At 41.8% G+C, this 25,260-nt stretch overlaps 1 protein-coding gene across 1 annotated transcript in view; it reads left to right on the plus strand.

Moving 5' to 3' along the window:
- HDDC2 (HD domain containing 2) overlaps positions 1-23,951 on the plus strand; it is a 109,880-nt gene extending 85,929 nt beyond the window's left edge. The window contains exons 5-6 of the mRNA XM_078646959.1: positions 6,930-7,068; positions 23,807-23,951. Of these exons, the coding sequence (XP_078503085.1) occupies positions 6,930-7,068; positions 23,807-23,904 (237 nt within the window). The 3' untranslated portion in view covers positions 23,905-23,951. The remainder of the gene's footprint in view (positions 1-6,929; positions 7,069-23,806) is intronic.
- The last annotated feature ends 1,309 nt before the right edge of the window (positions 23,952-25,260 follow it).

Here is a 25,260-nt window from a genome sequence, read left to right on the forward strand (position 1 = left end):
GTTGAAAATCGTGTCCAATGAGAACATAAATTGCCCTAAGTACCCACACTGATGAAAGAAGAAGTGCCAGTCTGATGGATACTGTTTATCTAAATTTATCACGGATGATCCTCTCTGCCTTTCTTTCCTGCTGTCATCACATCATTCATTGTGTAACATTAATCAATGTGGTGTAAGATATTTGATTTTTTGACCGCCTGAAGAAATTAGAGGCCGCACTCCACGTTCACAATAATGAGATCTTTTGTATCAGGAGGGTGGCCATAATTGCCTTCCCTCCTCTCTCAATGATCTCATGAACTTTTTTACATGCTTGGAGTAGTAATTTAGGATCACTTGATCTTGTTCTTGGTAATTCCTTTGCTCATTAGTTCCAGAAACTGTCAACCGGAAACCACAGCAGCTGTTGGCCACTTTAAATAGTACAGTAAGATCAATCTGGGGACCAGCTCCATGAATGATTTCCATTTGTCTGCCCGGATCTAGGGGTGCAAGTTGAGTCCTGTCACTCTTACCTTTTTTTATACCTTTTTTTTAGCTGTTGGTTTATAACACTTTTTAAAAAATCAGATTTGTCTTTTAGAATGAGGTTTGCCAAGCACCCTTTGAATAGCTGTTTATTTAATTTTCAGGGGGCTTATTCAATTTGGGATTTGAATGTTTTCTCAGCATGGTTGAAAGTTTCCCGATGCCTGTGAAGACCTGCACAGTCAGAAATTTCTTTACATCTGCAAAAAAAGCTGAAATTTCGACCATGGCATGTTTATGCCGATGTGCAACACAATTGAACAGGAAGTGGCCGTATTACAGATTTGAGCTCCAGGATTTCTCATGATCAGGTCACCCAGGAGCAGGGCGCCATCTCTATGGCAATTTCCTGTTTAGAGGCTGCTGCATTCTGTCCTGCGCGAAGGATTAGCGCCCTTAGACCGCCACCCGTTCCACTCGGCAGACTCTATCAGCCCCAAGTGGGCCTAGTACGCTTTCAGCCGCACGCGCTGTAACCCATCACAGCGCCCCCCAGCTCCTGTTCGTTGTACGTGCTGCTCCGCTACGGACTTCACGTACTTGATTCATTCTCGACCTTCATACAGCTGGTGATACTGTATTGACTTCAAGGAGTCTCCAGCCTTCCACCTACTAATGAGGAAAATATCCTGGCCCTGAGGAGAATCACCATTTGAGTTAGAGGGATTCGAAACGCGTGGGCCTTTTTCCTTTGGTCTGCTCTTATGTTTGTTCTTGTGCTTACTTGGTTTTGCACACGATTTTTTGTATATTACCTCCACCTAAAGTGTATTGTTTGAATAACCCTAACTGTGACTAAAATATTTCAGTGGTTAGCAATTAAAAAAACATCAGTGTAATCCCTGTTACAATTAGAGCAGACCTGTTTTGATTTCCCCTACGGTTACTTAGTTTCACCTGTAGTGGGCAATCACTTTTGTATCTTTCCTTCGTACGTCTGGATGTGAATGTGAGTGGTATGACTGTGATATGCATGATTTTTGTGGCGATAGTAATTTTATTGTATCTCACCCTTTAACTTTGCATCTGCAATTTTTCTATTGTATACTAAGTTTCATGTTTGCTATTTCAAAAATTGATTCAAATAAATAGCTATTAAATAGCCATTCCCATTTTTGAATTTCTCTTCTTCTTTGGACGTCACTTAACGCGTCAAATAACCTTATCAGTATTGGCATATTCCTTTGTTTGTTTAGCATTCTGTCCTGAGCTGTATACCAAGGCTGATCATGCCCGCAGCAGGACTTTGAAGACCTTGCCTATGGTCAGAGCGGGAATTTATTACAGGGGATGTAGTTGGTCTTTGAATTGGGATAGGAGAGGAACATAGCAGAAACTTACTGTGGGGGTGTAAAGGTTGCCTAGGATGCAGTAAGACTGTAGGGGAACCGGGTAGCCACAAGGTCAGAGAGAAATGGGCAGTTGGAGGTGGAAGATTTCTTATAAAGCTTTGTGAAGTTGAAACAAAGTTGTAAAGTTTCGAGAGCACAAACTTAACACGCACCACTATTTTCTTTCGGTTTTTGCTCTTGAGACTTTCAAAACATGGCCTAAAGTGAATTGAAACTGTTGATATTGAATGTACCTTTTCACACTACTGTTACTTCAACAGAATGAGTAAGCTAATTACCCCTTCAAAAGTATTGTTCTTGGTAAACCATTTGTTGCTTTTAAAGGTCTTAGAGGAAGAATATAGCTTACTTCTACTTTTAAAAAGGCACAACTTGATTAGGTTACACAGCCTGTTAGGCGAGTGTCAATGTGTTAATATTTCAGGCCCTGCATTCTGAGGGTGAACACTGGATTGGAAACCCTGTCAGTTATAAGAAGATTATGCAAGCTGTAGAAAAATAGTGGGACAGGGAAACTTTTCAATACTCTGTAATCAGCATGCTTTTTACATCCACTACACCACTTGGGGTGACCGTAGCTGATAGGCGTGGTTCGCTTACGTCCATAATAGAAACATTTTATTTTAATTATTCATTTTTAAAGCATGCGCGTGGTCCAAATGAAGGTCAGAGCGCATTACACCTCACAAAAATCATTATACAGTGTACATATGTGTGATTATGCAGTGTGCAGTAGTAGAAAGATGCATTAAACATATTAATTAATGTGGTCAGATATTCCATTGAAAAGCTCAACAGAGGCAGGTCCTAGAGACCAAATTCATCATCTAGCAGTTGGTCGTCCCAGCGATCAAGGAAGTTCTAGATTATTGTGAAATTATACTTTCAGTTCTTCTATAGAAGTCCTAGACTGTAACTAGAGGGTTGATTAGAAGACGGTGAATAAAGGATGTAAGAAAGGATGTCTAAGGAGAGGCTACAAGCTATTCATCTTTTGAGAGTCGGAGGGGCAAGAAATTAAAGGGGGAGGAGTGGAGGAAGCTAATGTTGGTCCATAGCAAGAGGTGCTTTGAATATATATAGATATATATATCTAATTCCATCCTTACTGGCGGTCACCATTTTGGCAGAAAGCTAGCTCTTTGTCCAGAAAACATGCTTTTTAGGTATCACCTAGGCATCGCTTCGAGACATGCTGTATTTACAATATGGGCTTCAAGCACCGCCCATTTTTTTCATTGGTTCCTCTTACTGTTCTTTGTAAACGACGGCTTATGTTTGGTGAATACGCTTAGTAGTCCCTCCTATCGGACTTTTGTATACTGCCATGAGGAGGGCCGTGTTACATCTGCTCTTGCTCTTCAGGTTATTTAGGATACTTTGAGGGCGCTCTTTTTTTTTTTGTTTTGGCCTACCTTTAGTCGCATTAAGTGTATGTGTTTTACTTACTTTGTGTGCTAGCTTCATGAAAGGGTCGCAGCCGCTTCATTACTGTGCTTGTTTTGTTTGGATTGCCTCTGCTCGTGTTTTTGGATTGAAGTTATTTTGTGCTTTACAACTACACGGGAAACCATGCTTATGTAGTGGCATTTGTTCAGCTTCGTGCCCGCGCTGCTCTCAGCTGCTCGTGTCTTCTGTAAGTGTTAGTACACTTAACCTCTGTTTGCTGTCCCTGAACTCCCCTCCACCAAAGTTCTGCAGATCATTGCATTCCTGACTGAATTTATAGCGCTGCACGATCATAAACTTTAGAAGCCAGAAGCGCTATGCCGCATCAGCAAACCTTCTGACCACACACATACTGTCTTAAGCCTCTTAAGTCAAGTACAACATTCCACATATTATTGTTGCGCTATTGACCACTTCAGGGGCTCTTTTTCTTTGCAAATATCGTGTGTGTATGATGTCATCAATGTTGTCAGATGCCTTTACTACTATCTTTGACGTCAGAAGTCATTTGGGCTGGAATGAGCTAATATGGTAAGTCCATCAGTTGTGGGCTAACAGCCAGAGCTACTGATTTTGGAGCTGAGAAACCGCCAGAGCTACTGATTTTGGAGCTGATCCTTGCATAATGTAAACGGGTGATCATGAAAAGCGCTGCCTAATCACCTTGGGCTCAGTTTGCGCTACATAAAGTTGCAAAAAATAAAACTAGTTATTGAATCCCTGTAGAGAGTTGTGGAAACTGCTGCTTCTATATTTCAACAACAACATGGCCCTATCAGCCTTTTATCCCTTCAATGTCGATAAAATTAGTACAATGTTGCGTTGCAGTACCACATAATAAACAACCCTAAAAAGTTAGCTGTAAAAAAAACACGTTTTGTTACTTAGGATTGAGAGGAGCTCTACAAACCTTTCTCCAAACTCGTCTTACTTACTTAATGGCTAAAGTACAACTCATCTACGAGACTGGTAAGCCTAACAACTTCTCAACTGAAGATGTTTCTACTAACTCCCAGATTTTAGGCTTCCACAGGCTTCTCCTCAGTGCACAAATGTCTTCAATCCTTCCTCCCAGCCAAGGCACTGCGATGATTCCGTCATCTATTCCACAAATCCTCCTTTAGAGATGTGTTTTTTTTAATGAAGGATGGGACTAGATTTCTCACATTTTATCATCAATGTGTTCGAGAAGAGATGAAGGTGTTCCAGCCATTATGGAATTTCACATTTATTTACTTGTTTATTTCATTTAGAGTTCTAGTGCATGAAGTTTGCAATCTTGTCCGCTGGCCTTTATTGTGTAGTGCAAGAAAGTAATTTTAAAACAAGCAGTGGCAAAGCAAATAGGTCTCACCTATGCAAGAGCTAATGACTTTGTCAATTGTTTGTTCAACCATGTTGTGCTGGAGCGTGTCTGTTATGCAGAATGGCTGAAAGAAAAGAAAAAAAGCTATGACGCGGCCAGCGCTGACCACATCATAGCATTGTTTTTTCTTCTTTTTACTTTCAGCTATGCTGCACAGCAGCCACGCTGTGTATGACATGGATAAACACATTGACAACGTGTCAGATTGCCAGACAGCCCAACATTCTTGTTCAACAATGCTTGGGTTCCCCCAGTTTCAACCACTCTTGTCTTCAACACATCCAGACTATAGCAGCCTGTCTTGCCCTTAGCCTTCCTGTATGCTGCTCTTCATCCAAGGCATTGCATTCTCCTCATTGGCTACCCAACCTGTCTTGCATTGTGTTCTGAGCTTACCATGACCATTGTCCTTGCCATTTCCAACATATCGCTTGCCACTACTGTCCCTTATGCATTCTCAGATATAGTGCTGCATGTCCTCTAGTTGTCTACTGATTCCGCCACCAAGGAGCAGGCTGCCATACCTTCTCCATTTCTTCAGCTAAGTTATGGAACTCTCTGCCCAGTCCTACGGCATTCACAACCAGCTCTTACTTTTCATAAAGCCTTGAAACATGTCTTTACTCCACATCCCATTCAAAATGTCATTGACCTTCTGTGGTTCAATATCAATATACTGGGACAGGTTCCAACTAATCTTACGCTTTACTTACCTTTCACAATCAACCTCTTGCTAGACCCATTAAACCTATTCACGCTGTACAGAAAAGAAGGTCACAGAGTTAGCCAATTATGTAATATTTTGAGGAAGCAAATCTGGATATTCTGGAAACATAACCCTGAATCCTCAGGAGAACCATTGCTTATGAGATTTGAGGGTTTGTAAGCAGTCTCCACCTTTAAATACATTTGAACCAGTCTGAGATGTGGATTCCTACTTCGCCCAAAGTGGAGGCAACACGGTTTGCAAATAAATTCACAACAAAAAAATCTGGTGCTAACAGCTCACCTATTTGCTTCCTTAAGATGAGGTACAACCCAATAAGTAAAACCACACGAGTCCATGACTGAGCTTAAGGGGATTGGGCGGGTTCTCTATATTTTCATAATACCATTTGTCTAAATTCACAGAATTCTTTGTTGGGTTGTGATCCCAGTGTGACACATTACTATAATCGAAGTGTAGGCTGTTGTTTTCTTGCACAAAACTGTGCCATAGTGGCCTACAGCGTAGTGGACCACATGATTAGGCGGTGAGGCTCAGGCATTCTCAAGAGTACTTATTAAAAGGAGAGGAGAGGGATGCGAAAGTGTAGGGAAAAAGACTAAAAGAACTTGTTGATTCATATTATAAACATTTAATAGTAGACCAGCTATTAGGCAGACAATGCCAAACTAAAGTCAATGTGTTGTTTAGCCATACTTTGGGTTCAACATGTTTTATTGCAATCTTGGCTCAAACCTAGATCTTGGGGCCTCTTAGGGACTAATGCACTCTTTTAGACCAATATTTATAAGACTGTTGCGTACCCTTTCCTTTGCAACAGTACACAAGCCAGCGGTTTTCTCTGTCTGAGATGATCCCATTTGGCTCACATGCACCTTTTAATGAGAATAGAATGAAATATTGTGAAAGACTGAAGGGAGATGATAGAAACGGTTAAATAGTTATTTGGTTCCACTGTTAAATGTCAAAAGGTGCTGTCTATCAACTTTTAACCATCACCGATGCTCTGTTGAGAATCTCTCTGATGAACACAAAACTGTTGGTGTACTTCGAATGGAGGGCAGCGCATGAGTTTTTCGTCTAATAAAGTATGGAACAGAAGCAATGCAATATATAAAACACATTTGAAAATCTAAATCAGTGATTGTAATGGCAATAAAAGGTTTTGGAAATATATATGAAGTAAGCACCCACTGACCCATCCTACCATCCATCCACCTTTTAAAACCTAAACTTACATCATAAATAGACCTACAAACAAATAAAAGCATCAACTGATATAAAAAAGCCTTTGGTGTTTTATTAAAGATGCAAGGATTGTGAAGCTGCTTTGTTTGTAACAAGCATTAATTCAGACTTATTCAGGGGTTGGAATGCAGTGATTGATGTACTTGTGTTTTTTATGTGTTATTACACATAATAGTTCGAAAATTGTTTTGCTAAAATTGAGCAACCAAAATAAATATGAGTTATAATATAAGAATATTGTGTTTATGGCTTCATTCAGGAATATGAACACCAGTCTAGCGCAGAAGCCAAGTTTGTGAAGGAGCTGGATCAGTGTGAGATGATACTGCAGGCTCTAGAATATGAAGAGCTGGAGAAGAAACCTGGCAGGCTGCAGGACTTCTACAATTCAACAGCAGGTGTTTTTCCTTTCATTTAAAGTTAGAAAAATGCAATTGCCTAAATCTGTTGTAGATTCAAAGATGTACATATACTGCCAACTAATAGTTGGTCACAAAGCGCCCGTTTGTTTTTACCTACAGCATTTTTCAAGGTTGTGGGTGTGTACTATGCAATTGTCTCCAAGTCTCTGTTAGACCTGCCATCTTTTGATTTGTTTCCCCTATCTTTTTGCTTTGTGACCTCCCGTTTTTGACTCCGTTTTTGCTGGTTTAGTTTCTCTGCACACTTTTTCACTGCTGATCACTGTTAAAGTGCAAGTGCTCCTACTGTAAATTGTGTTTATGGATTGGTGCTTCCATAGTTGACTTATTTGATTTACCTTTAAGTCCCTAGTACAGTGCATCGTGTGTGCCCAATGCCTGTAATTCAAATGCTGCTAGTGGGCCTGCAGCACTAGTTGTGCATACAAGCAGCCCTTCAAAGGGTTCTCAGACCTGCCACTGCAGTGTCTGCATGCAGTGTGACTACCATGACGACCTGGCAAGTACACCCACTTGCCAGGTCCCAAATCTTACCTTTTCTAACATGTAAGGCACCCCTCAGCTGACCCAAGGTACCCCCAGGGGCAGGGTACAGTGTATGTAAATGGTAGGACATGTACTGGTGTGTGTGACATGTCCTGATTGTGAAAGGCAGTGGGCTATCTGTCTCATAGGATAGAATGGGAGATGCTTTGTAACATCTTAGAATAGAATAACTTCCTGTTAGAACAAGATAGAGAAATTGAGTTTGGGCTGCATTTGGAGTAGTGGGAGGAGATTTCCTTGCACCTGAATAGGCCTGGTCTGACTTACTCAATGCTGTCTCCTCCTCCTGCCAAGAAGCTGGGCCAGAGAGGACAGAACCAGTTTAGCTAAGCACAGAGACTCTCTCTGCCACAAGAGAACAAAGGGTAATGTGTTATTAATTTTGGGGCCCAGAACCCAGCGCATTAGAACACTTTTGGACTCAGAAACCTGCCAAGAAGAAGAGCTGGAGAAGCTGTGAGGAGGAGCTACCACTTTGCTGTGTGCTTTGCTGGCCTGGAGTGGCTGCTTATGTCATGGGCAGAGGAAGGACTGGACTGAATTTTCTGCAACATTTTTTTAGTTGTGTTTCTCCAAGGGCTTGAGGTAGATCTTGCCTGTTATTTAAGAAGTCTCAGGAACAGCAAAGACTTCAAGTTCATCTGAGAACTGTGTGTTTTGTGCTGCAAATGAAGAAAGAGCAACCCGATGATGTCAACAACGCTGCTGCTGGCTACGTGTTCTTAAGGCACCGCAGAGGGCACCGCAACCCTGGTCTCACTGGCGACTATACCAGACGCCGCCACCAAGCCACTGCTTGCACCGTGCCCTGTGGGCACTACATTTCAAAGTGCCTCGCTTCAGACCGCCACACTGATATCCCCGATAATACTGCTGCGTGCCGACATCGATGCCGCTGCTTGCACTGTGGTTCGAGGGCACCGCTCGTAAGTTACACAAGGCACCACCCTCATCTTGCACCGCAGTCTTGGCCTACCTGTGCCGGCACCATCGACTCCAGTTCGTCCATCGAAGACAGCGCTTCAGTAACAATGACTCTGCTGCTTGCACCATGACCTGCCAGCACTGCGACGAGCACACCACATCACTTCACACCGCAGCCTTGGTCTCCCTGATGCCGCTGGACAACCATCACCGAGCCACTGCCTGCACTGCGACCTGATGGCACCACACGCAACACCGCTGTACTTCACACCGCAGCTTGACGCCAACGCTCCCAACCTCAACCACGAGGAGGTCGACTTCAAGGGCCCGATGACTCCTGCACCGTCCCCAAGAACTGACACCTGCCGACGCCGGCTCTTTGAAGCTTAACGAGAGGTTGCCGACACCCTGAATTTCTAAAGCTTCTGTTTTCAGGTCATCCCGACACCGTAGCTGGCCTGCGATGCCGCTGTCAGCCAGAACTGTTGGGATTTGTTGTTTACGACGCTGTGATAGCCCCGACAGAGCTATTGACTAAATGGAACTGTATTTGAAGTCTATTTATCCCAATGCTCCTCAAATTAGATCCATCTTTAGATCCATTTTTTGTGCCAATGACTTCTGCAATAATGAGAAGAGCAGAAATCTTTCAGAGTAACACAATGGGAAAGTTTGATCTCTGAACATAGTTTTTTGCCATCAACATGGCAACAGTTCATAGAGAATGCATGTTTTGTTGAGTAATGTTTTATATTCATTTTCTGTTTCTTCCTTTTTGGGTGTACTATTTAGATTGTATGTTTCCCTTGAAAGATCAACATTTGGTTTTAAAGTGGTATTTAACAATGACTACAATGAAAAGTCATTGAGAATTAATTGAAGAAGTAGCTGAGAATAAAATGCTAGGCTGACGAAGTGCATGAGAGCTCTGACAAGTTACCTTCTGGAAGCTAAAATCCATTGCACTCCTGAATATGGTAGGTAATGTGGCTGAAAGATAACCAACTTCTTATGATGTCTGGGTTGATTACCATCACAAGAACATGTACTTTCGCACTATCCCAGAAACTGGAGTCCTTCAAGATGCAAAGAATAGATAAATGCTCTACCTTCCAAAAATTACCGGCATATGTGGCAGTTACCAATATATATTGTTCGTGGACAAGACGCTCAAATTCCTAAAACCACGCCATATTACGAAATGTGCGGATTGCTAGTGCAAAGACCGCGGCTAAACTGCACACCGCAAGCACACCACAGACTGTCGGGGTCGCGGTTGGGGAAAAGCAACTGCCACAGAGTGGTACAATGGAGTTTCACCACCATCCAAATTATGAGTTTGCTTTTCCACGAGCTCTCCATGGCGATGAGATCGCAGAACCGAAGGATTTCGGTTTGTACTCACCCCTTTCTTGTTCTTTCCCTCAGTTCAACATGGATTCCTTTCTCCAGTCCCCTCTTCACAGCAGCATCTTCACCTTGAAGATTACAACTCTGTTTGTGGCGGTGAGCCCTTTTTGTCCCATATACTCATTGCCTGGAGTGCCCACATATGGACCGGACTCCAGCAATGGGTAGGTGGTATTTTTGCACATGTATCATACATATGTATGCATCTGACACACAGCAGTCATTGATACATATAACAAAGTAATCACCACCGCTGCAAAGTCTCCGCAGCCACACCGTGGGCACCACGTTAAACTAGTAATTCAGTGGTCTGAAGACCGCTGATGCTGCGGGCTCCTGGCGGCTGCGGTGTTTGAGCAGTCAACCCCCAAACTCGTTATAAGGCCGAAAGTAATAAACTGAAAGTAACTCGGGCTAAAGGAATGAAGTGTAAGCCTCAGGGACTAAAATTCACATATTTCTCTGGGTTCTGTCAGAGAGACTGGCATCTCCTGCATTCCTTTACATATTTTGTAGAGGGCAACTGGTGATGCAGCATGCAACAATCAGTACTCTTTGCTCAACAAGAAAAAAACTCCCCTAAATCTGAAGGAGAGAGAATGACGATTCTCCAATTATTATGCAGAGGGAATCTTGATTTCATTACAAACAGAGGCTAACATTATACATATACTTTTATTTGCTGCCACAACATGCAGCCCTCTAAAGAACCTCAATACATCATAAACATATAGAATGTTTGTGAAGAATAACTATCCAATGCACAGGGCTATTTTCCTCTTTAAACTGCAAACAGACCAGGGTAAAAAGGAATGCATCTCTGGTAGTATGGAAAGACTCAAGTTCTGTAAAAACACTTGTAGATCATCTTAATCCTAGGTGGAATTGTCTATAATAAGAGTAAAGGAATATAAAGTAATTGGAAAATAAACTACATGTTTAGCAAGCTTAACAAACTCAAAGAAAGCTTATTTACCCCTTCTCCCATAGGATGAGTAGGGTGGGATAATGTTAGCCTCTGTTTTTCTTTAATGAAATCTCTGCGTAATAATTGGAGAATCATCATTTCATCACAAGACCGGCTACCATTATGCATGTTCAAAGCTGCTGAGAGCTACACTGCTAACATGCTCTCTATTGGTCTTAAATAAAAATTTGTGAAGGTGTTGGCGCTAGACCAATCAGCTGTTCTAAGAATCGCCGAAAGAGATCCTCCTGACCAGAAAACCTTACTAGACATTGCCCCTCTAGATGAGTGGGCCCCAAATCTTGACTGGTCTATGCCAGCTCCACTACTTATGGTATGTATACATATGGCTAATGTTGCTAAAGAGACTGGTTTATGGGGTTTAACATAAAATAAAAGCAGTTGATCAACTCCATTCTTTCTAAATTGTGCAATCTTGTCATCATATACTTTCATGCATCTTACCACACACAATTTCTCACAGTCATTGAAAAAGTGATAGAAGACAGTCGGACATAGTCTTTGTTCTCTTCCAAATGTCGAAATTGTCCCCCCCCCTCATTTTAGTAAAATCTTTTAGATAACTCAAGAACCTTGAAAACTTGTTTGAAAGAAATTAGGCAAAGTAAAGTTGCCAATTTCATGTAAATCTGTTTAAGAGATAAGAAGGTATTTTCTTGCCAAGAAACAAACACTTTCAAAATCAGACTAATATGCCACAAGGAATCATAATGTGCTTTGGGGGATCTTTTAAGTCTAACCCTGTTCATTACTCGTTTGATTAGACAGTTGCTACCTATTGCTAGATTATTGACTAAAGCATGCCAAGATGAAATTGCGGGTCTGTAACATTTAATGGTCCCATAAGAGAGACCAGAGTTAAAAAGGGTTGCTGAATAGTTTGCTATCTGTTGAATGAGGACCTTCACAGGATCTAAACTCCTCTCCAGCCACCAGCTGCACCATTTTTTTTCCACACACCCATATATCATTTCCTCTTTCTTGGAGCCCAGGATTCATCCAATAAGTTCTTAACTTCTGATGAAAGATCTGAATATTTATTTGGTCCCCTGAAATCCTCCAAATAAGAAGGTTTATTTCCCCCTCTAAGACCAAAGGGTGTTTCTCTCCCTCTGGGTCCTGAAGCTGGCCCAGGGATGCTGGAACTAGGTGAGGAATATCTATAGCCAGCACCATCACTCTCTGGAACCCCACCTAGGCTTTTTAGAAGGGAGTCACAAGAAAGATATTGCTGGAATCTACTCTCACATTCCACCGGGCTCTCTGGATTAACAAAAAAGGGGTGAATGCATAGGCTATGTTGTTGCCCTAAGGTTGAAGAAATGCGTCTATTCCTGGGTCTGGTTTCCAGCTGAAGTAGGTTGGAACCTGAAAGTTTATTCTGCTCGCAAAGAGATCTATGTGGATTGGGCACCAAAGGTCCTGAATCAGAGCAAAGAATTCTGGATGTAACTTCCAATCGCTGAAACCACTCAGGTATCTTGAGTTCCAGTCTGCCCTTACATTTTAAAACCCTGGAATAAATTCCGCTCTTAGGATAATCTTGTGTTCCCAACAAAAATACCATATTGGTTGTGCGAAGTCTGAGAGTACCTTGGATCTCGCACCTCCTTATCTGTTTATATAGGAAACTGCTGTGAAATTGTCTGAGTGGATAAGAGTGTTTGAATTCTTTAGAAGGTCCTTGAAGCTCATAACAGAGTTCAGGGCTGCCACCATTTCTAAACAATTCATATGAAGAGACTGTTCCTCTAGGGACCATCTTCCACCTGTCTCTATTTCTCCTATAGAGGCTCCCCATCCTGTATTGCTTGCATCGGACTCTATTACAAAACCTGGTACATTCCCAAAAATGGCCATTCCATGCACCGAGGTTGTTTAGCCACCAATTTAAATCCTCTTGTGCATCTAGTGAAAGGGGAAGCAAGTCTTCGTACCATAGCCCGTTCCTTAGACCTAAGGTCTTTAGTCTCTGTAAAGTGCAAAGGGCCGGGAGATATGGCCTGGATGGAGGATGATAGCAGTCCCAAAACCCTCGTAAGGTCTCTGAGCAGTATTGTGTCCTTGGATAAGACTGACCTCATGTCTTTCTTTATCTTTACTACTTTCTTGTGAGGTAAAATCAGGTGGGATAGGACCGAATCGACCTGAAAGCCTAGTAAGTCTACCTTTTGAGTAGGAGTCCGAACCGACTTCTCCGTATTTATAATGAACCCCAGGCTCTCCAGAAAATTCATAGTCATAAGTAAATGATTTTGTACCTCTGTTCTGTCCTGTGACATAATGAGTATGTCGTCTAGGTAAATGATTAATCTGACTCCTCTCTCTCTGAGGTGTGTGACCACTGGACAAAGTACTTTCATGAAGCACCACGGGCCGAGGACAGCCCGAATGGGAGGCAAAGGAATTAGTAAAGTATGCCCTCCATCAGAAACAGACATATTTCTGGCTGTCCTTGTCCATGGGAATCGTAAAGTAGGTTTCTTTGAGGTCTAGTTGTACTAACCAATCTCCTGACTGTAGGATATTTCTCAAAAGGTGAATACCTTCCATTTTGAAATGCCTGTAAGTCAAGAATCTGTTCAGGTATCTCAGATTCATAACTGTCCGCCACCCCTTGTCTTTTTTCTTTACCAGGAATATTGTACTTTCAAAACCTTGTGTGGTGTCCAGGTAGCCTACTAATGAGCTCCTTTGATTAACATCTGAGTTACCTCTATGTCTATTATGGTCATCTTCTCCTCTTCTAATCGTAATTCCTTCGGCTCCCTGAGTTGATGGGGCATTTGCCAAAAATCTATTTTAAAGCCGGTAACTGTTTCTAAGGCCCAAGGGTTGTGAGTTATCAACTCCCAATCCTGGGAAAAGAGTCTTAGTCTGGCCCCCTACTTTTAGAGTTGAAGAAGAACAGATGCTCACCTTGATAACCTTGAGTAGAGGATCTTGCACTTCCTCCGCGGTTTCTTGGGTTCCTACCCATCTGAGGGTAGAAGGTTGAATGTTGTCGGAAGCCTCTCTCATAGTACTGGGGGTTTCTGTATTCTTGTTGATAGAATTGGGACCTGAAGGATCCACGGCTGGCAGGTGGTCCCCTTCTGTCAGCTGTTCCAAAAAGTGAGCCAAATACATTACGCATATTGTACCGTGATTTGCTGAAGGCAGTAAAGGTCGAAACATATTTACCCAATGTCTTAATGAAGTTTTCTCCAAACAGTAGCCCATTGGTATGGTTAGTATCTTCCTTTGAGGCAAGATCTGCCAGTTTTGGGTTTATTCTTATCAGGACGGCTTTACGTGTTTCCATTATGAGGTTTGTATTTGCATTACCTAGCATGCATAAGGCCCTCTGTGCCCAACCTCATAGTAGCTCAATGTTTACAGGAATATTTTTGCCCCTGGCATCTTCTGTCATGTCCAAGATGCATGTGAGAGGACCTAGGATATCCAGGAGTTTGTCTTGAGATTGTTTCAGGCATCTCTCTATGCCTTTCCAACGGTCTTTGCCAAACTTCAAAAGGAAGCTTATAATCTCGGGGTCTAAGTTGGGTGTGGTGCACACCTTGTCCTCCGTGGAGGGTCTTGGACACTCGCTTCTAAGGAGAATATGTCATTATCGAGGGTTTTTTGACCCAGAGACTTAAGAAGTGGAAGAGGTGTTCTAACAGCCACCAGTCTGCGCTGCATGGGTGTTTAATGGTAGTGGGATTAAACATCTCTTCCCCAAAGGGGGATTTAATTCCCTGAGAAGTAGAGGGTTGGTCCATATCATCATCCAAATCATCTATCAGATCAAATTTATCTTGAGGATCAAAAATAAATTATTCTACTTCATTATCAAAAGTGTTATCTGCTGATGACATAGGATTTTCCTGATCTATTATGCCATTAAGGCATGGGTCTTCAAACTGTGGGGCGCGCTCCCCTGGGGGGGGCGCAGCATCCCCTCAGGGGGGGCGCGCACTCCACCCCACCACTTAACCTTAAAGTTCCATTGTTCCTTCCAGAGGCCCATTAATTAGGCTTTGTGTGTCGAAGCCCGGGCTGCTGCAGCAGCTCGAGCTGCTGGAGGCTCGGCAGGGCAGTGCCTGGAGTCTTTTCTCCGGCACACCCGAGTTTTTCACAGGTCTTTAAAGACCATGTGCAACACATGTATATCGTGGGCCTCCCCTGGAGCATAATTTCAGTCTCCCAGGTTATAGCTCTCAAATTAACATGTTCATGTTAAACTAATGACAGCAGCGTTTAATAACAAGACCATTGTAACTTTGCAATAATATAATTTCCTGTGGGAAAGAGTGCAGAGGTTATTTATAATGGGATTGTATATTGCATTCAAGAGTTACCTGCGCCAAAAGTTCAAATTTTTGATTTTCTCAAGGGCTGCATGTACTGTTACTAGTCGCATTACTGAAATCTTGTGGATATAAACTGTTGCTGCAGCTGCTTGAGAGTAAGATATTCCCTTTGGCACCCAATGCAAATTTTATCCAGCTCCTAATTTAGTAGGATCCCTGCACCGTCTGTCAAATGCAGCCAATGCTGCCACTCCGATTTTCATATGCTTCAAAAACTATTTCAAATCGTACAAAGGTTAAGGTCACACTAAAAGAACTAGCATCATGTAAAATAAAACACCTGTTCGGGCTTTTGTTTGACCCTTACTACTGTTTCGATGTCGCAGGTAAAGGGACAGGACTACGTGTTTAGCGCTTTACCCAGGCTCCACTACCTCAGTGAATGGACTTGACCCAGCTTCAGAGCTGAGGTGAGCCTGGTGCTTCCTTAAATGAACTCTGAACATTCGTGTCCATATTTCACCCATGTTCCTATGTGTAGCCAGCTATACACCTTGTGTAATTGACCTGCCAGACACGAGTTGAGCACTACTAAACTTGATCAATTTTTTGGGTGGGTTACATATATCCAGCACTCAAATGACTTTCATATTTCACTATACTAATTCACCACCAAACCTTTATGGGTTTCCGGAGTAGGGTTCTAATCACCCAAAAAGCGCTTTGACACCTCGTCAGGGGTAAGCGCTATATAAATGCAATTACAATATTTACATTGCTTTGTAAACTGGTTACAAAGGCTGTTTGTTTTCCGGTTCGAATACCCATGGGCCCCCACTCTGCCTATTTCTTCCATTTGGATTTTACTTTTTACTACCTTAGTGTGAGAATGTATTTCATTAAAAGAAATATATAAAGTAGGGTTACAAAACAAAAATGCCAGCCATGTGTTGTTTAAAGGGCCTGCAAAGGCCTTGTCTTCACACTAAATAGGGTTATAAATAAAATAGTATGTATACATTTGCAATGTGACTTTTCAATCTTTGTTTTCTTTAATTATCAGTCATGGATCATTCAGGCAGCCCTAGAACACCATTAAAAATGATTTCTGTTCAAAGCATGCACAGATAAGTGCTGAAAATAAGCTTTAGGGGACTGCTTATTGTTGTACCAACTGGGACATCAATATAATGTGCTGGCAACCCTAATCACAAGGCTGGAAGTTTGTTTCAGGATGAGCACAATATTTATTTCCTCCACCCTTGATCCCTGAACACTGAATAATGCCACAAAAGCAATAGTGTAACTTGTATCTGAAACCCTATGCCAGCCCTCAATAACATGCTGATTAACTTCAGCTGTGTCTGGGAATGCAACCTGCATTCAGACAACTTACTCCTCATTCTCGCACTATATAAAACAGCAAAAAATATATTACAAACTTTTGTGAGCATTCCCGTTTCCGTGTACTGCTCAAGACTGGAAGTGGAGCACAACCTAAAGATGACAGAAGCAAGAATCCATCCACACATTGACTGTCTCTGTGGAGAAAAACAGGCACACCCCAAACCTGTGTTTTGGGAATGTTTTTACTAGTCTATCCTAAATGTTGTATTTTATGTGAAAAATAAAGCACCAATGTAATTTTTGTTGGGCTCTGCAGGCGGGAATGGTCATCAATGATGCAAAGTACCAGCTTCCAGAACTTTTTTGTCAGGTGGTGGTGGAGGGGGGGGAAGGGGGGGGGGGCTTGTTGTGTACAAAGGTTTAGATGGGGGGACTCAGCCGACAAAAGTTTGAAGACCTCTGCATTAAGGTCACTCGTTCTTAGTGTGCCGCCATGGGCTACCTTTCTTTGTTACCCGTTAAGGTGGCCATTCTCTCTTGTGCTGCAGCGAGCACCTGAATCTATAGTGGCGCAAGGGCTACCAGTAGTATTGCTTGCTTTTATGAGCAACATTTCCTATTTTTTTAGGCAGTAAAGTAGAGGGTAAATCCTCATCTGAGATTGAAAAATAATTGTCCTCAGAAGGTAATCCCCTCTTCGTTTTAGACAAGGCCGCGTCTACTGCCTCTTTGAGCGAGGCTTTACGCTCTTCTTGTAAATATTTTTTAATATTGTCCCCCAATATGCCTGATTCACCCTGATTCTTGGGGTTATTCATCTCCATTAAATTATAATAACCATTAAATAATAGTGTAATAGATTTAGCCGGATTATAAGGTCTTAGGGGAAGGACTGTTATGAATTTACTTGATTCAGGGAAATAATCGGTAAAATCATACCATAAATGACCACAAGGTAGGGCCAAAGGATCAAAAAAGGCTTAAATATGAGCTAAGAAGGGAGCCGATCGTTCCGTCTGTCAGTTTTCTCCAGCGCAGCGGTTACAGCTTGGTGAAAGCTGTTGCCATGGCTACGCTGGAGGAGGAGGGCATCGGCAGAGAGGAAGGACTTCCTCTGCTAACATTTGACGGCAACTCCGTTGTGGATCAGGCCACTGCCTGAAGGCTCCGCACATGTTGCCAAGAGAGCGCGCCGCCAAGAGAGCACGCGTTTACGGGCGGTGAGTTATTTCTTATAACAAGACTCTATTTTGTTTAAAAAGGAGCACGGTGAGGTGTCTATGAAGTTGTGTCCCACCTCGCAAGTGGAGGTATTGCTCGAAGCGTAATGACACAGGAAATGGGTTAATCCGTAAACTTGAAAGACCAAACCTAACTAAGCCGACCATACATTGGAAGGCTAAGAATAAGTAAAGGAACAAACCTACAACTCTCAACAAATCGCCTATATACCTCAATAATCTGTAAATACGAAAAAACGCTTGAAGAAGCGTTTCCCATAGATTCTAATATGAACCTTAAGGCCAATCACACAGTACATATCATATAAGTGACGATAAATGTGTTAAACTGTAAATCAATGATAGCGTGACTAGTATTAAATATGAGTAAGGATGACAACAGAATGGTATACTTATCTTGTTTTGAGCAGCTAACAAAAGTGGAAGATAGCCCTGTATCTTGTTGTGAGCAGCTAACAAAAGTGGAAGATGGCCATGTGCACTGGATAGTTATTCTTCACAGACATTCTATATGTTTATTATTTATTAATGTTCTTTAAAGGGCTGCATGTTGGGTCAGCAAATAAAAGTATATGCATAATGGTAGCCTCCGGTCTTGTAATGAAATCAAGGGGCGCAGGAGATGCTGGGCTGTTTGTCATTATGAACGCCCTAAAAGAATCCTTAAGGTATTAACCCCTCAGTACAGAGTATATGGCTTTCACATCCACCACACTATCTACCCATTACAGTAGAGATGAACATCATGTTTTCAAACGAAGTGAGGAAATTCCTTTAGTGGTCACACCAGAGGGATTCCAGTTTGACTGCAAGGGAAGAGCTTTCCTCCCAGCCGAATTTTTTTTTTTTATTTGACTTCTTGTATGTGCAATGGAAAGCAGATGGAACCTTACGGATGCAGTTGCTTTCTGTATGAATAACACTTGGTGGTTACAGCTAACTCCCCTGTGCACTGATTGTACCAAAGAGGTACAGTTGGAAAGGCGAAACTCTCTTTACAGCAGTAACGGTCCCCAATGGAACCATGCTTAAGGATCACCACAGGAGTGTTCCTTAAGCAGGTATCGACTCATTTGATGCTAGGGATGGTTTCAAGGGGAGCGGAATTCTGCTGAAAATGGTGCCACCTTTCCATGTGGGGCATTCCATCATGCTTCCAGTGTTCTTTTCTCCACCACTCAAAAGGAGAGGCTACACTTGTTGGTCCTATAGTGTGCCCTTAGCCGGTGGGATTTGGTGGTACGGAAAAGGTAAAGGTGGTCCAGAAATGAACCCTATTCCGATAGACTGCCCACAGCATCAATCTGAGTTATGCTTGGGCCAAGAAGGACCTTCCTGAGCGCTTACTCTAAAAGGGTGAAACCTGCAACTGCAGCCTAGGTTTCAGGCTAGAACTGTTCTTGTCATAAGTCGGACTGTCACGTGAACCTCAGTACATTCTTTCACCAGGCAATAGTACATTGATTCTCAGGTCTACTGCAAGGGACATTCTGCCCATTTGGTCCTGCTGGACTTTCTTTTGTATTTCCACTCCTTAGACCTACCTCCTTGAATAGATCATTGCTTTGATATTGAGTCGCAAGGTAAGGAATCCGTGATTAGAATTCATCAGAAGAATGATTTAGTTGACTTTGCTAAATGTCTTTCTTGAGCATACCCTATTTAACTGTAGCTTTCTCGGCACCTGCATCCGGGTTCTCTCACGTCATCGGTAAGGATTAATAAGGTCCCACATTAGTTTTTGCACACTGTGAGTACAACTTCAATCTAGACAATGCTCCACCTCTGGTGACGTGGAAAATGGAAGACAAACTGACAACATGCAAGGAAGGTGCCTATATGCTGCACTGTGTGATTGTATTTGGAGGCAGGACGGAGTTATGGCAGAGGTTGAAAATGCCACATGCTGGCGCCCAGGAATTAATGCAAGAGATTGATAAGGTAAGGAATCTGTTTTCGGATAGAATGTTGTACGCAAAAACCATCACTGAAAGTAAGTAACTTATTCTTCAGAAACTGGCTACATTCCCTTTTTAGCCAAAACCAATTAGAGGCATAAATCTGAACTGTTTTTTTGCCGCATCATAGAAATACTGTTAGGTCAATGTGTGGTCATGTGGTTTGTATGGCGAACATGAATGAATGAATAATGTATTGATAGGGCACACTGTCACTCACAAGAGAGCATCGAGGCGCAGAGCTGGAGACCAACTTAACTTGTACATGATGACATCCGGTTGAAGACCAGAGAGTTGAACTAGATTAAAGAGGGTCAGAGAGAGCTAGAGACAAGAAAAAGCCTGTCTTCAGACTCTTTTTAAATCTGGCTTCAGTGTCTATAAATCGAAGCAAGCCTGGAAGTTGGCTCCAGGCTTTGCCCAAAAAACCCATAAAAGACGTCCCATCCTGGGATTTAAGCCTAAAGGGTGGAAGCTTTAAGAGCTTGGCATTGGAGGATCTCAGCCTCGTCTGGGTCCTATGATGGCAAAACCGGGCAGTGAGGTATTTAGGACTGGTAGAATTGAAGGTTTTAAACACCAACATGAGGATCTTGAAGAGGAGACTCATGAATAGGTTGGCAGTGTAGTCTTTTCAGGGCTTCGGACGCTGAGCTCAGTTTAGGGAGGTTGAGCACCAGTTTCTAAGGAGCATGTTTTGTGATCTGAAGTTTGTGAAGCTGCTGCTTGGAGCATCCTGCATAGAGACAATTACAATAGTCCATTCTGGAGGTTATTAAAGCAATGCAACTGTTTTCATGGCAGCCAGAGAGGGAATTCAAAAAGTTTTTTTTATATCTTTGATCAAGTTGAAGCACATGCCTACCACTGCCAGAGCTTGTTTGTGGAAAGTAAGGGCAGTGTCAAATTTGATATCCAGATTTTTCGCAACTTCAACTGTGGCAGGGGGACAGAGTTGGACAGGTTTGACATACTGAACAAAAGGATTTTGGATTTATCCCTATTGCATTTAAGGTAGCTATTTTCCATTCAATAGATGATATTGGCAAAACAGTTTTTGAAATTAAGATCACATCCAAAAGAGCCATTGTCGAAGGTTCGGGTCAATTGTGGGTCGTCAGCATATGATGTGATATCGATTCCAGTGGAGGATCTAAGGGAGATGAGAGGGGTCGTATACATATTGAATTGTGCAGTGCAAAGAGACGAGCTCTGTGGAACTCCAAAATCAACTGATATCTCGGCTGACAAGAATTGTCTGAAGGCTACCACTTGTCTCCTGGGGAAACGGCCTTTACAACGAAGCCGTTTCCCCGAAATCTTTAACCACGCATGCAGTACAACGCATGCGTGGTTACCACTAATGCCTTTACCACGCATACCTTTACTACGATGTTTGTAGTAAAGGCATATGTGGTAAAGGTAATAAGAAAAAAAGGGGGGTTTGGGGGGGTCTCCCCCCCAAATAAAACAACTCACCATAAGTCGCGTCAGCGTCGTTTAAGAGAAATCGGATAAAAATGCCGTTTTCTCTTAACGACGTATGACGTCACCACGCAATTATTCGAGGAAAAGTTTATCCGTGGTAAATGAATTCCGTTGTAACGCATGCGTGGTAAAGGCATGCGTTGCAACGGAATTCGTTGTATCATCATATATTCGTCTCCTGTCAATCAGGAAAGATCTGATCCAGGCCACAGCATTATTGGAGATAATAATTTCTTGCATCCGCTGCAAGAGAATGGTGTACGAGATGGTATCAAACACTGCAGAGAGCTCTAGAAGATTCAGACACAGCATTGTTGCCAGCACCCAAGGTCATTTTGATGCTTTCAGGTTCCTCTAGTAAGACAAACTCCGTGAAGTGCTTGGGTCTGAAACCTGATTGGCGAGCATGTAATGAATTTGTGTTCATTATACATTGGAGTACACTGTGGTATAGCAAACATGTTTCGCATGGAAGTGCATAGGTTTGTTCACTTTCGCATGAACTTCCATGCCTTCTGGTAATAAATGGGGTGCTAGGAAGATCGTTGTACATGCACGTTGCAAGGGGTCTTATATTTCCTCTGTATTGCGATTGACATTTAGTTTTGTAACTTTAATACATCACCATTTTCTACTCCACGATTAAAAAAGAAATTGTAGTTATTTTTATTTGAAAATGTATTTTGTAAAAGAATATGATAATAGTGATGCCCATCTGAGTTGCTTGTAAAGAATGTGATCTATATTATCGTTTATAGGCGTTGTCTGCACAAGGCATAATATTTCTAATGTTTGTTCCTTGAGAATTTTAAAATTATAAAGATGCTTTGAAAAGAGAACTGATACTTTTATAACACCGTTGTCAATGATTGAGTTGAACACTAATTATAGTCTAGTATGTTGTTGGAGGATGTGCAGAGTAGATTAATCTGGATTCCTTGATAGACTTGCTGTGCTTATTAGTTGTTCTACTGCAGGTGCAGTTACTGTTGCTTTTCTCGATTTCTAAAGTGCTTTCATTAAACATTTTACAAATTCAAAGGAAGAGTAATTTTCCGTCACACCGCACTCTCTGCAGCAGTGTGCACTTTCTAGTAGGGGGGTCGCCAATCTTTCTGAAACAAGAGCTACCTATGTTCAATGAAAATGATAAGGAATTACTAATATAAGTGTTGTACTAGTGGCTGCGCGAGGCAAAACTACATTAGTGGCCACTTGCAGTGTGAATAGTTTTTGTCAGCTTTAAATGCCTTTAAAGGGATACCCAAAGCCCCTGGCACCAAGGTTATTGTAATAATAATATGGCTGCCCAGTGCTGCAAGGTTTATCACTCAAATATCCACTTTAAATGTACTTTAGAAATGTAGCCATATTTCTCCAAACATGGGCCTATGAGATCTGAAAATACACACATTTTCGTCTTGAATTCAAACTTGCAATCTTATATTACATAAATTAGTTCAGCCAAGCAAAAGCTTCTAATTTAGTAGGTAGGGCTGCACTCAGGAGAGCTACTTACAGTTTGCTGCGAGCTACCAGTAGCTCACTAGCTACTTGTTGGAGAAGCCTGTATAGTGATTACTTTCCTCGTGAAACCTGCAATCTAAAACATTGTTCTTGTCTGGCGGGGGCACACATCAAATAAAACGAATAACATATCCAAAAGGAAGAAAACTGTTGCAGGCTATCATATTTATGTTCTTGTTCGCTCTGGCGTTAACCAAGATGTTTTGATTTGACTAAAGTTATATGAGTGACATACTTACTTACAAGGGGTTTCCGCAAGCCCTCTTCAGCCATTGGTCTTTTTTATGTCATTCACATTTTTTCTTACTCCCACTATAGCATTCCACATGGGGCAACGGGTCAACCCTATAAAGCTATGATGGAATTCTGTTCTTTCACAAGGGACAAACACAATCACCAATCAAGTAACTCTAATGCCATGGGCTACTATGGCAATATACCTTTGGAGAGAGATGAAAACAATTTTTGTACTTTAGCCGTTTTTTTTTTTTTTTTTTAATAGGAGTGTCTGGCAGCTTGCTCAAAAATAATTTTTTGCAAAACCAAGATAAAACAAGCATTGAGAAAGCCAAAAGGGTGTAAGCCCAATGACAGACCTATTGGCTTTGTAATTGCTTGTTTTATTAGGTTAACAAAATGTGTTGAGCGTTAGAGCACTTAAGCAAGCATTTTTTAAATCTAATCGACAAGTATGGAATCCCTCCTCCCTTCTTTACGCTTTGCTGTAGAAAGAATTAATGTTTTAACAGATCATATTGAGCACAAGGATTGTGTGCCTTGGAGTCAACATAATATAAAATAGAAACACCTATTGATGAAAAAGCTGGGAAATAGGCATTTCGTTTTGGCCTAATTTAATAAGATGTTTGCACTATTTTGATAAGATTGCTTTATAGAAAACTGTGCACATTCTGCCTTATTATTTTCTGTACCCGTCACAATCATTTCTGTTCCTTACAACGACCAGTAACTCTTCTTTTGCTTTAACAGGGAAATTCCGTCATCCAGAAGTGGTACAGCTCGTCTCAGCCATCAACGAAGAAAGGAATTCAAATATTGCTGTGGACTCGAATGAAACAAAACAATAAAGCATTTTAAGCAGCAGTGTAATAAAATATTTATTGGTTTTATATTACATATCTTTTTGCTTATTTTCCGGTAGGATATTAAATTTTTGTTATTTTATTTTACGTTTGGGTCTTCGATACTCATCAATATTTTTGATGAATGGATTTGAGATGTAATGATCTAGCATCAGATCAGCTGCAAAAAAGCAGAGAGTAAAATATCTATCACTTTCAAAGTCAAAGAAGTCTTTATTCAGATTTGCATAAAACCATAAAAGATAATAGAATAAAATCAGAAACACAGCAACATAACAAAAAATGAATTGAAACATTTCAAGGTAACCATACATTATATACAAATGGAAGTACAATCAAAGGTAAACAAATAGGACTCGATTAAACCTACTTTACGTGTCCAAGCTAAACAAACTGATGATAAACTCACAGCTTAGCCTTCCATGGATTTCCTGCACCTAACAGCCACCTTAAGGAATGGGGAAACTCTAAAACACACATCTAGGCTCCCTAAAAGCGGTAGATAAAATAATGCTTCACAACTCTTTCTAAAACCGAGAAACTTTAAAACCAGCTTCTGTAAGATAACAAAAGGAGCTCTACAAAGTTTGCAAAAGAACATAACGAGCATCGACGTTTGGGTTGAGGACCTGTCAGAAGGACAGGCCTGAGCGCTTGTTCCCCACCCACAGGACTTTCCCAAAAACAAAAAAGGCGCTGCGCTGATGCTGAAGTGGTGTGCCGAATTGCTACTGAGGTGGTGGTGGTGCATTGATATGGTGCTACGCTGATGTTGAGTGGGAAACCGCATTTACATCGCTGTTTCCACAACGCAGTGCTATTACAACGCGGTCGTTACAACGACCGGGTTGTTAATACGCAATACCTTTACATCGAAAGTCATTACAATGACTTTCTGTAGGGGGTGCAATGTTATTGGATATAAAATCCAACACCTTCCCTGCTGTTACGCAAACTGGAGTATAAATAGTACATAATACTGTTCCTAAATCCAGCGCGCCCCCTACAGCAAGTCGTAATGACTTGCGATGTGAAGGTATTGCGTACTAACAACACAGTTGTTGTTACGACCGCGTTGTAATAGCATGCAATGAATTTGCATGAGTTGTAACATGATATCTTTATTCTGAGTGGGTGCTGAGTGATGCTGAGGTGGTAGTGTGTTTGTGCAGAGGTGGTACTCAGGTTGTGCTGAGTGATGAGTTTGTGGTGCTGTGCTGGTGCTCAGTGATGCTGAGTAGGTTCTGCACTGGTTGTAGTGCACTGATGAAGAGGTGTGCAGAGGTGGTGCTCGGGTGATGCTGAGTGATACTGAGGTGGTGCTGAGTGATACTGAGTCAT

The sequence above is a fragment of the Lissotriton helveticus genome, chromosome 6 (assembly GCF_964261635.1).
Source record: "Lissotriton helveticus chromosome 6, aLisHel1.1, whole genome shotgun sequence".
Taxonomy (NCBI): Eukaryota; Metazoa; Chordata; class Amphibia; order Caudata; family Salamandridae; genus Lissotriton; species Lissotriton helveticus.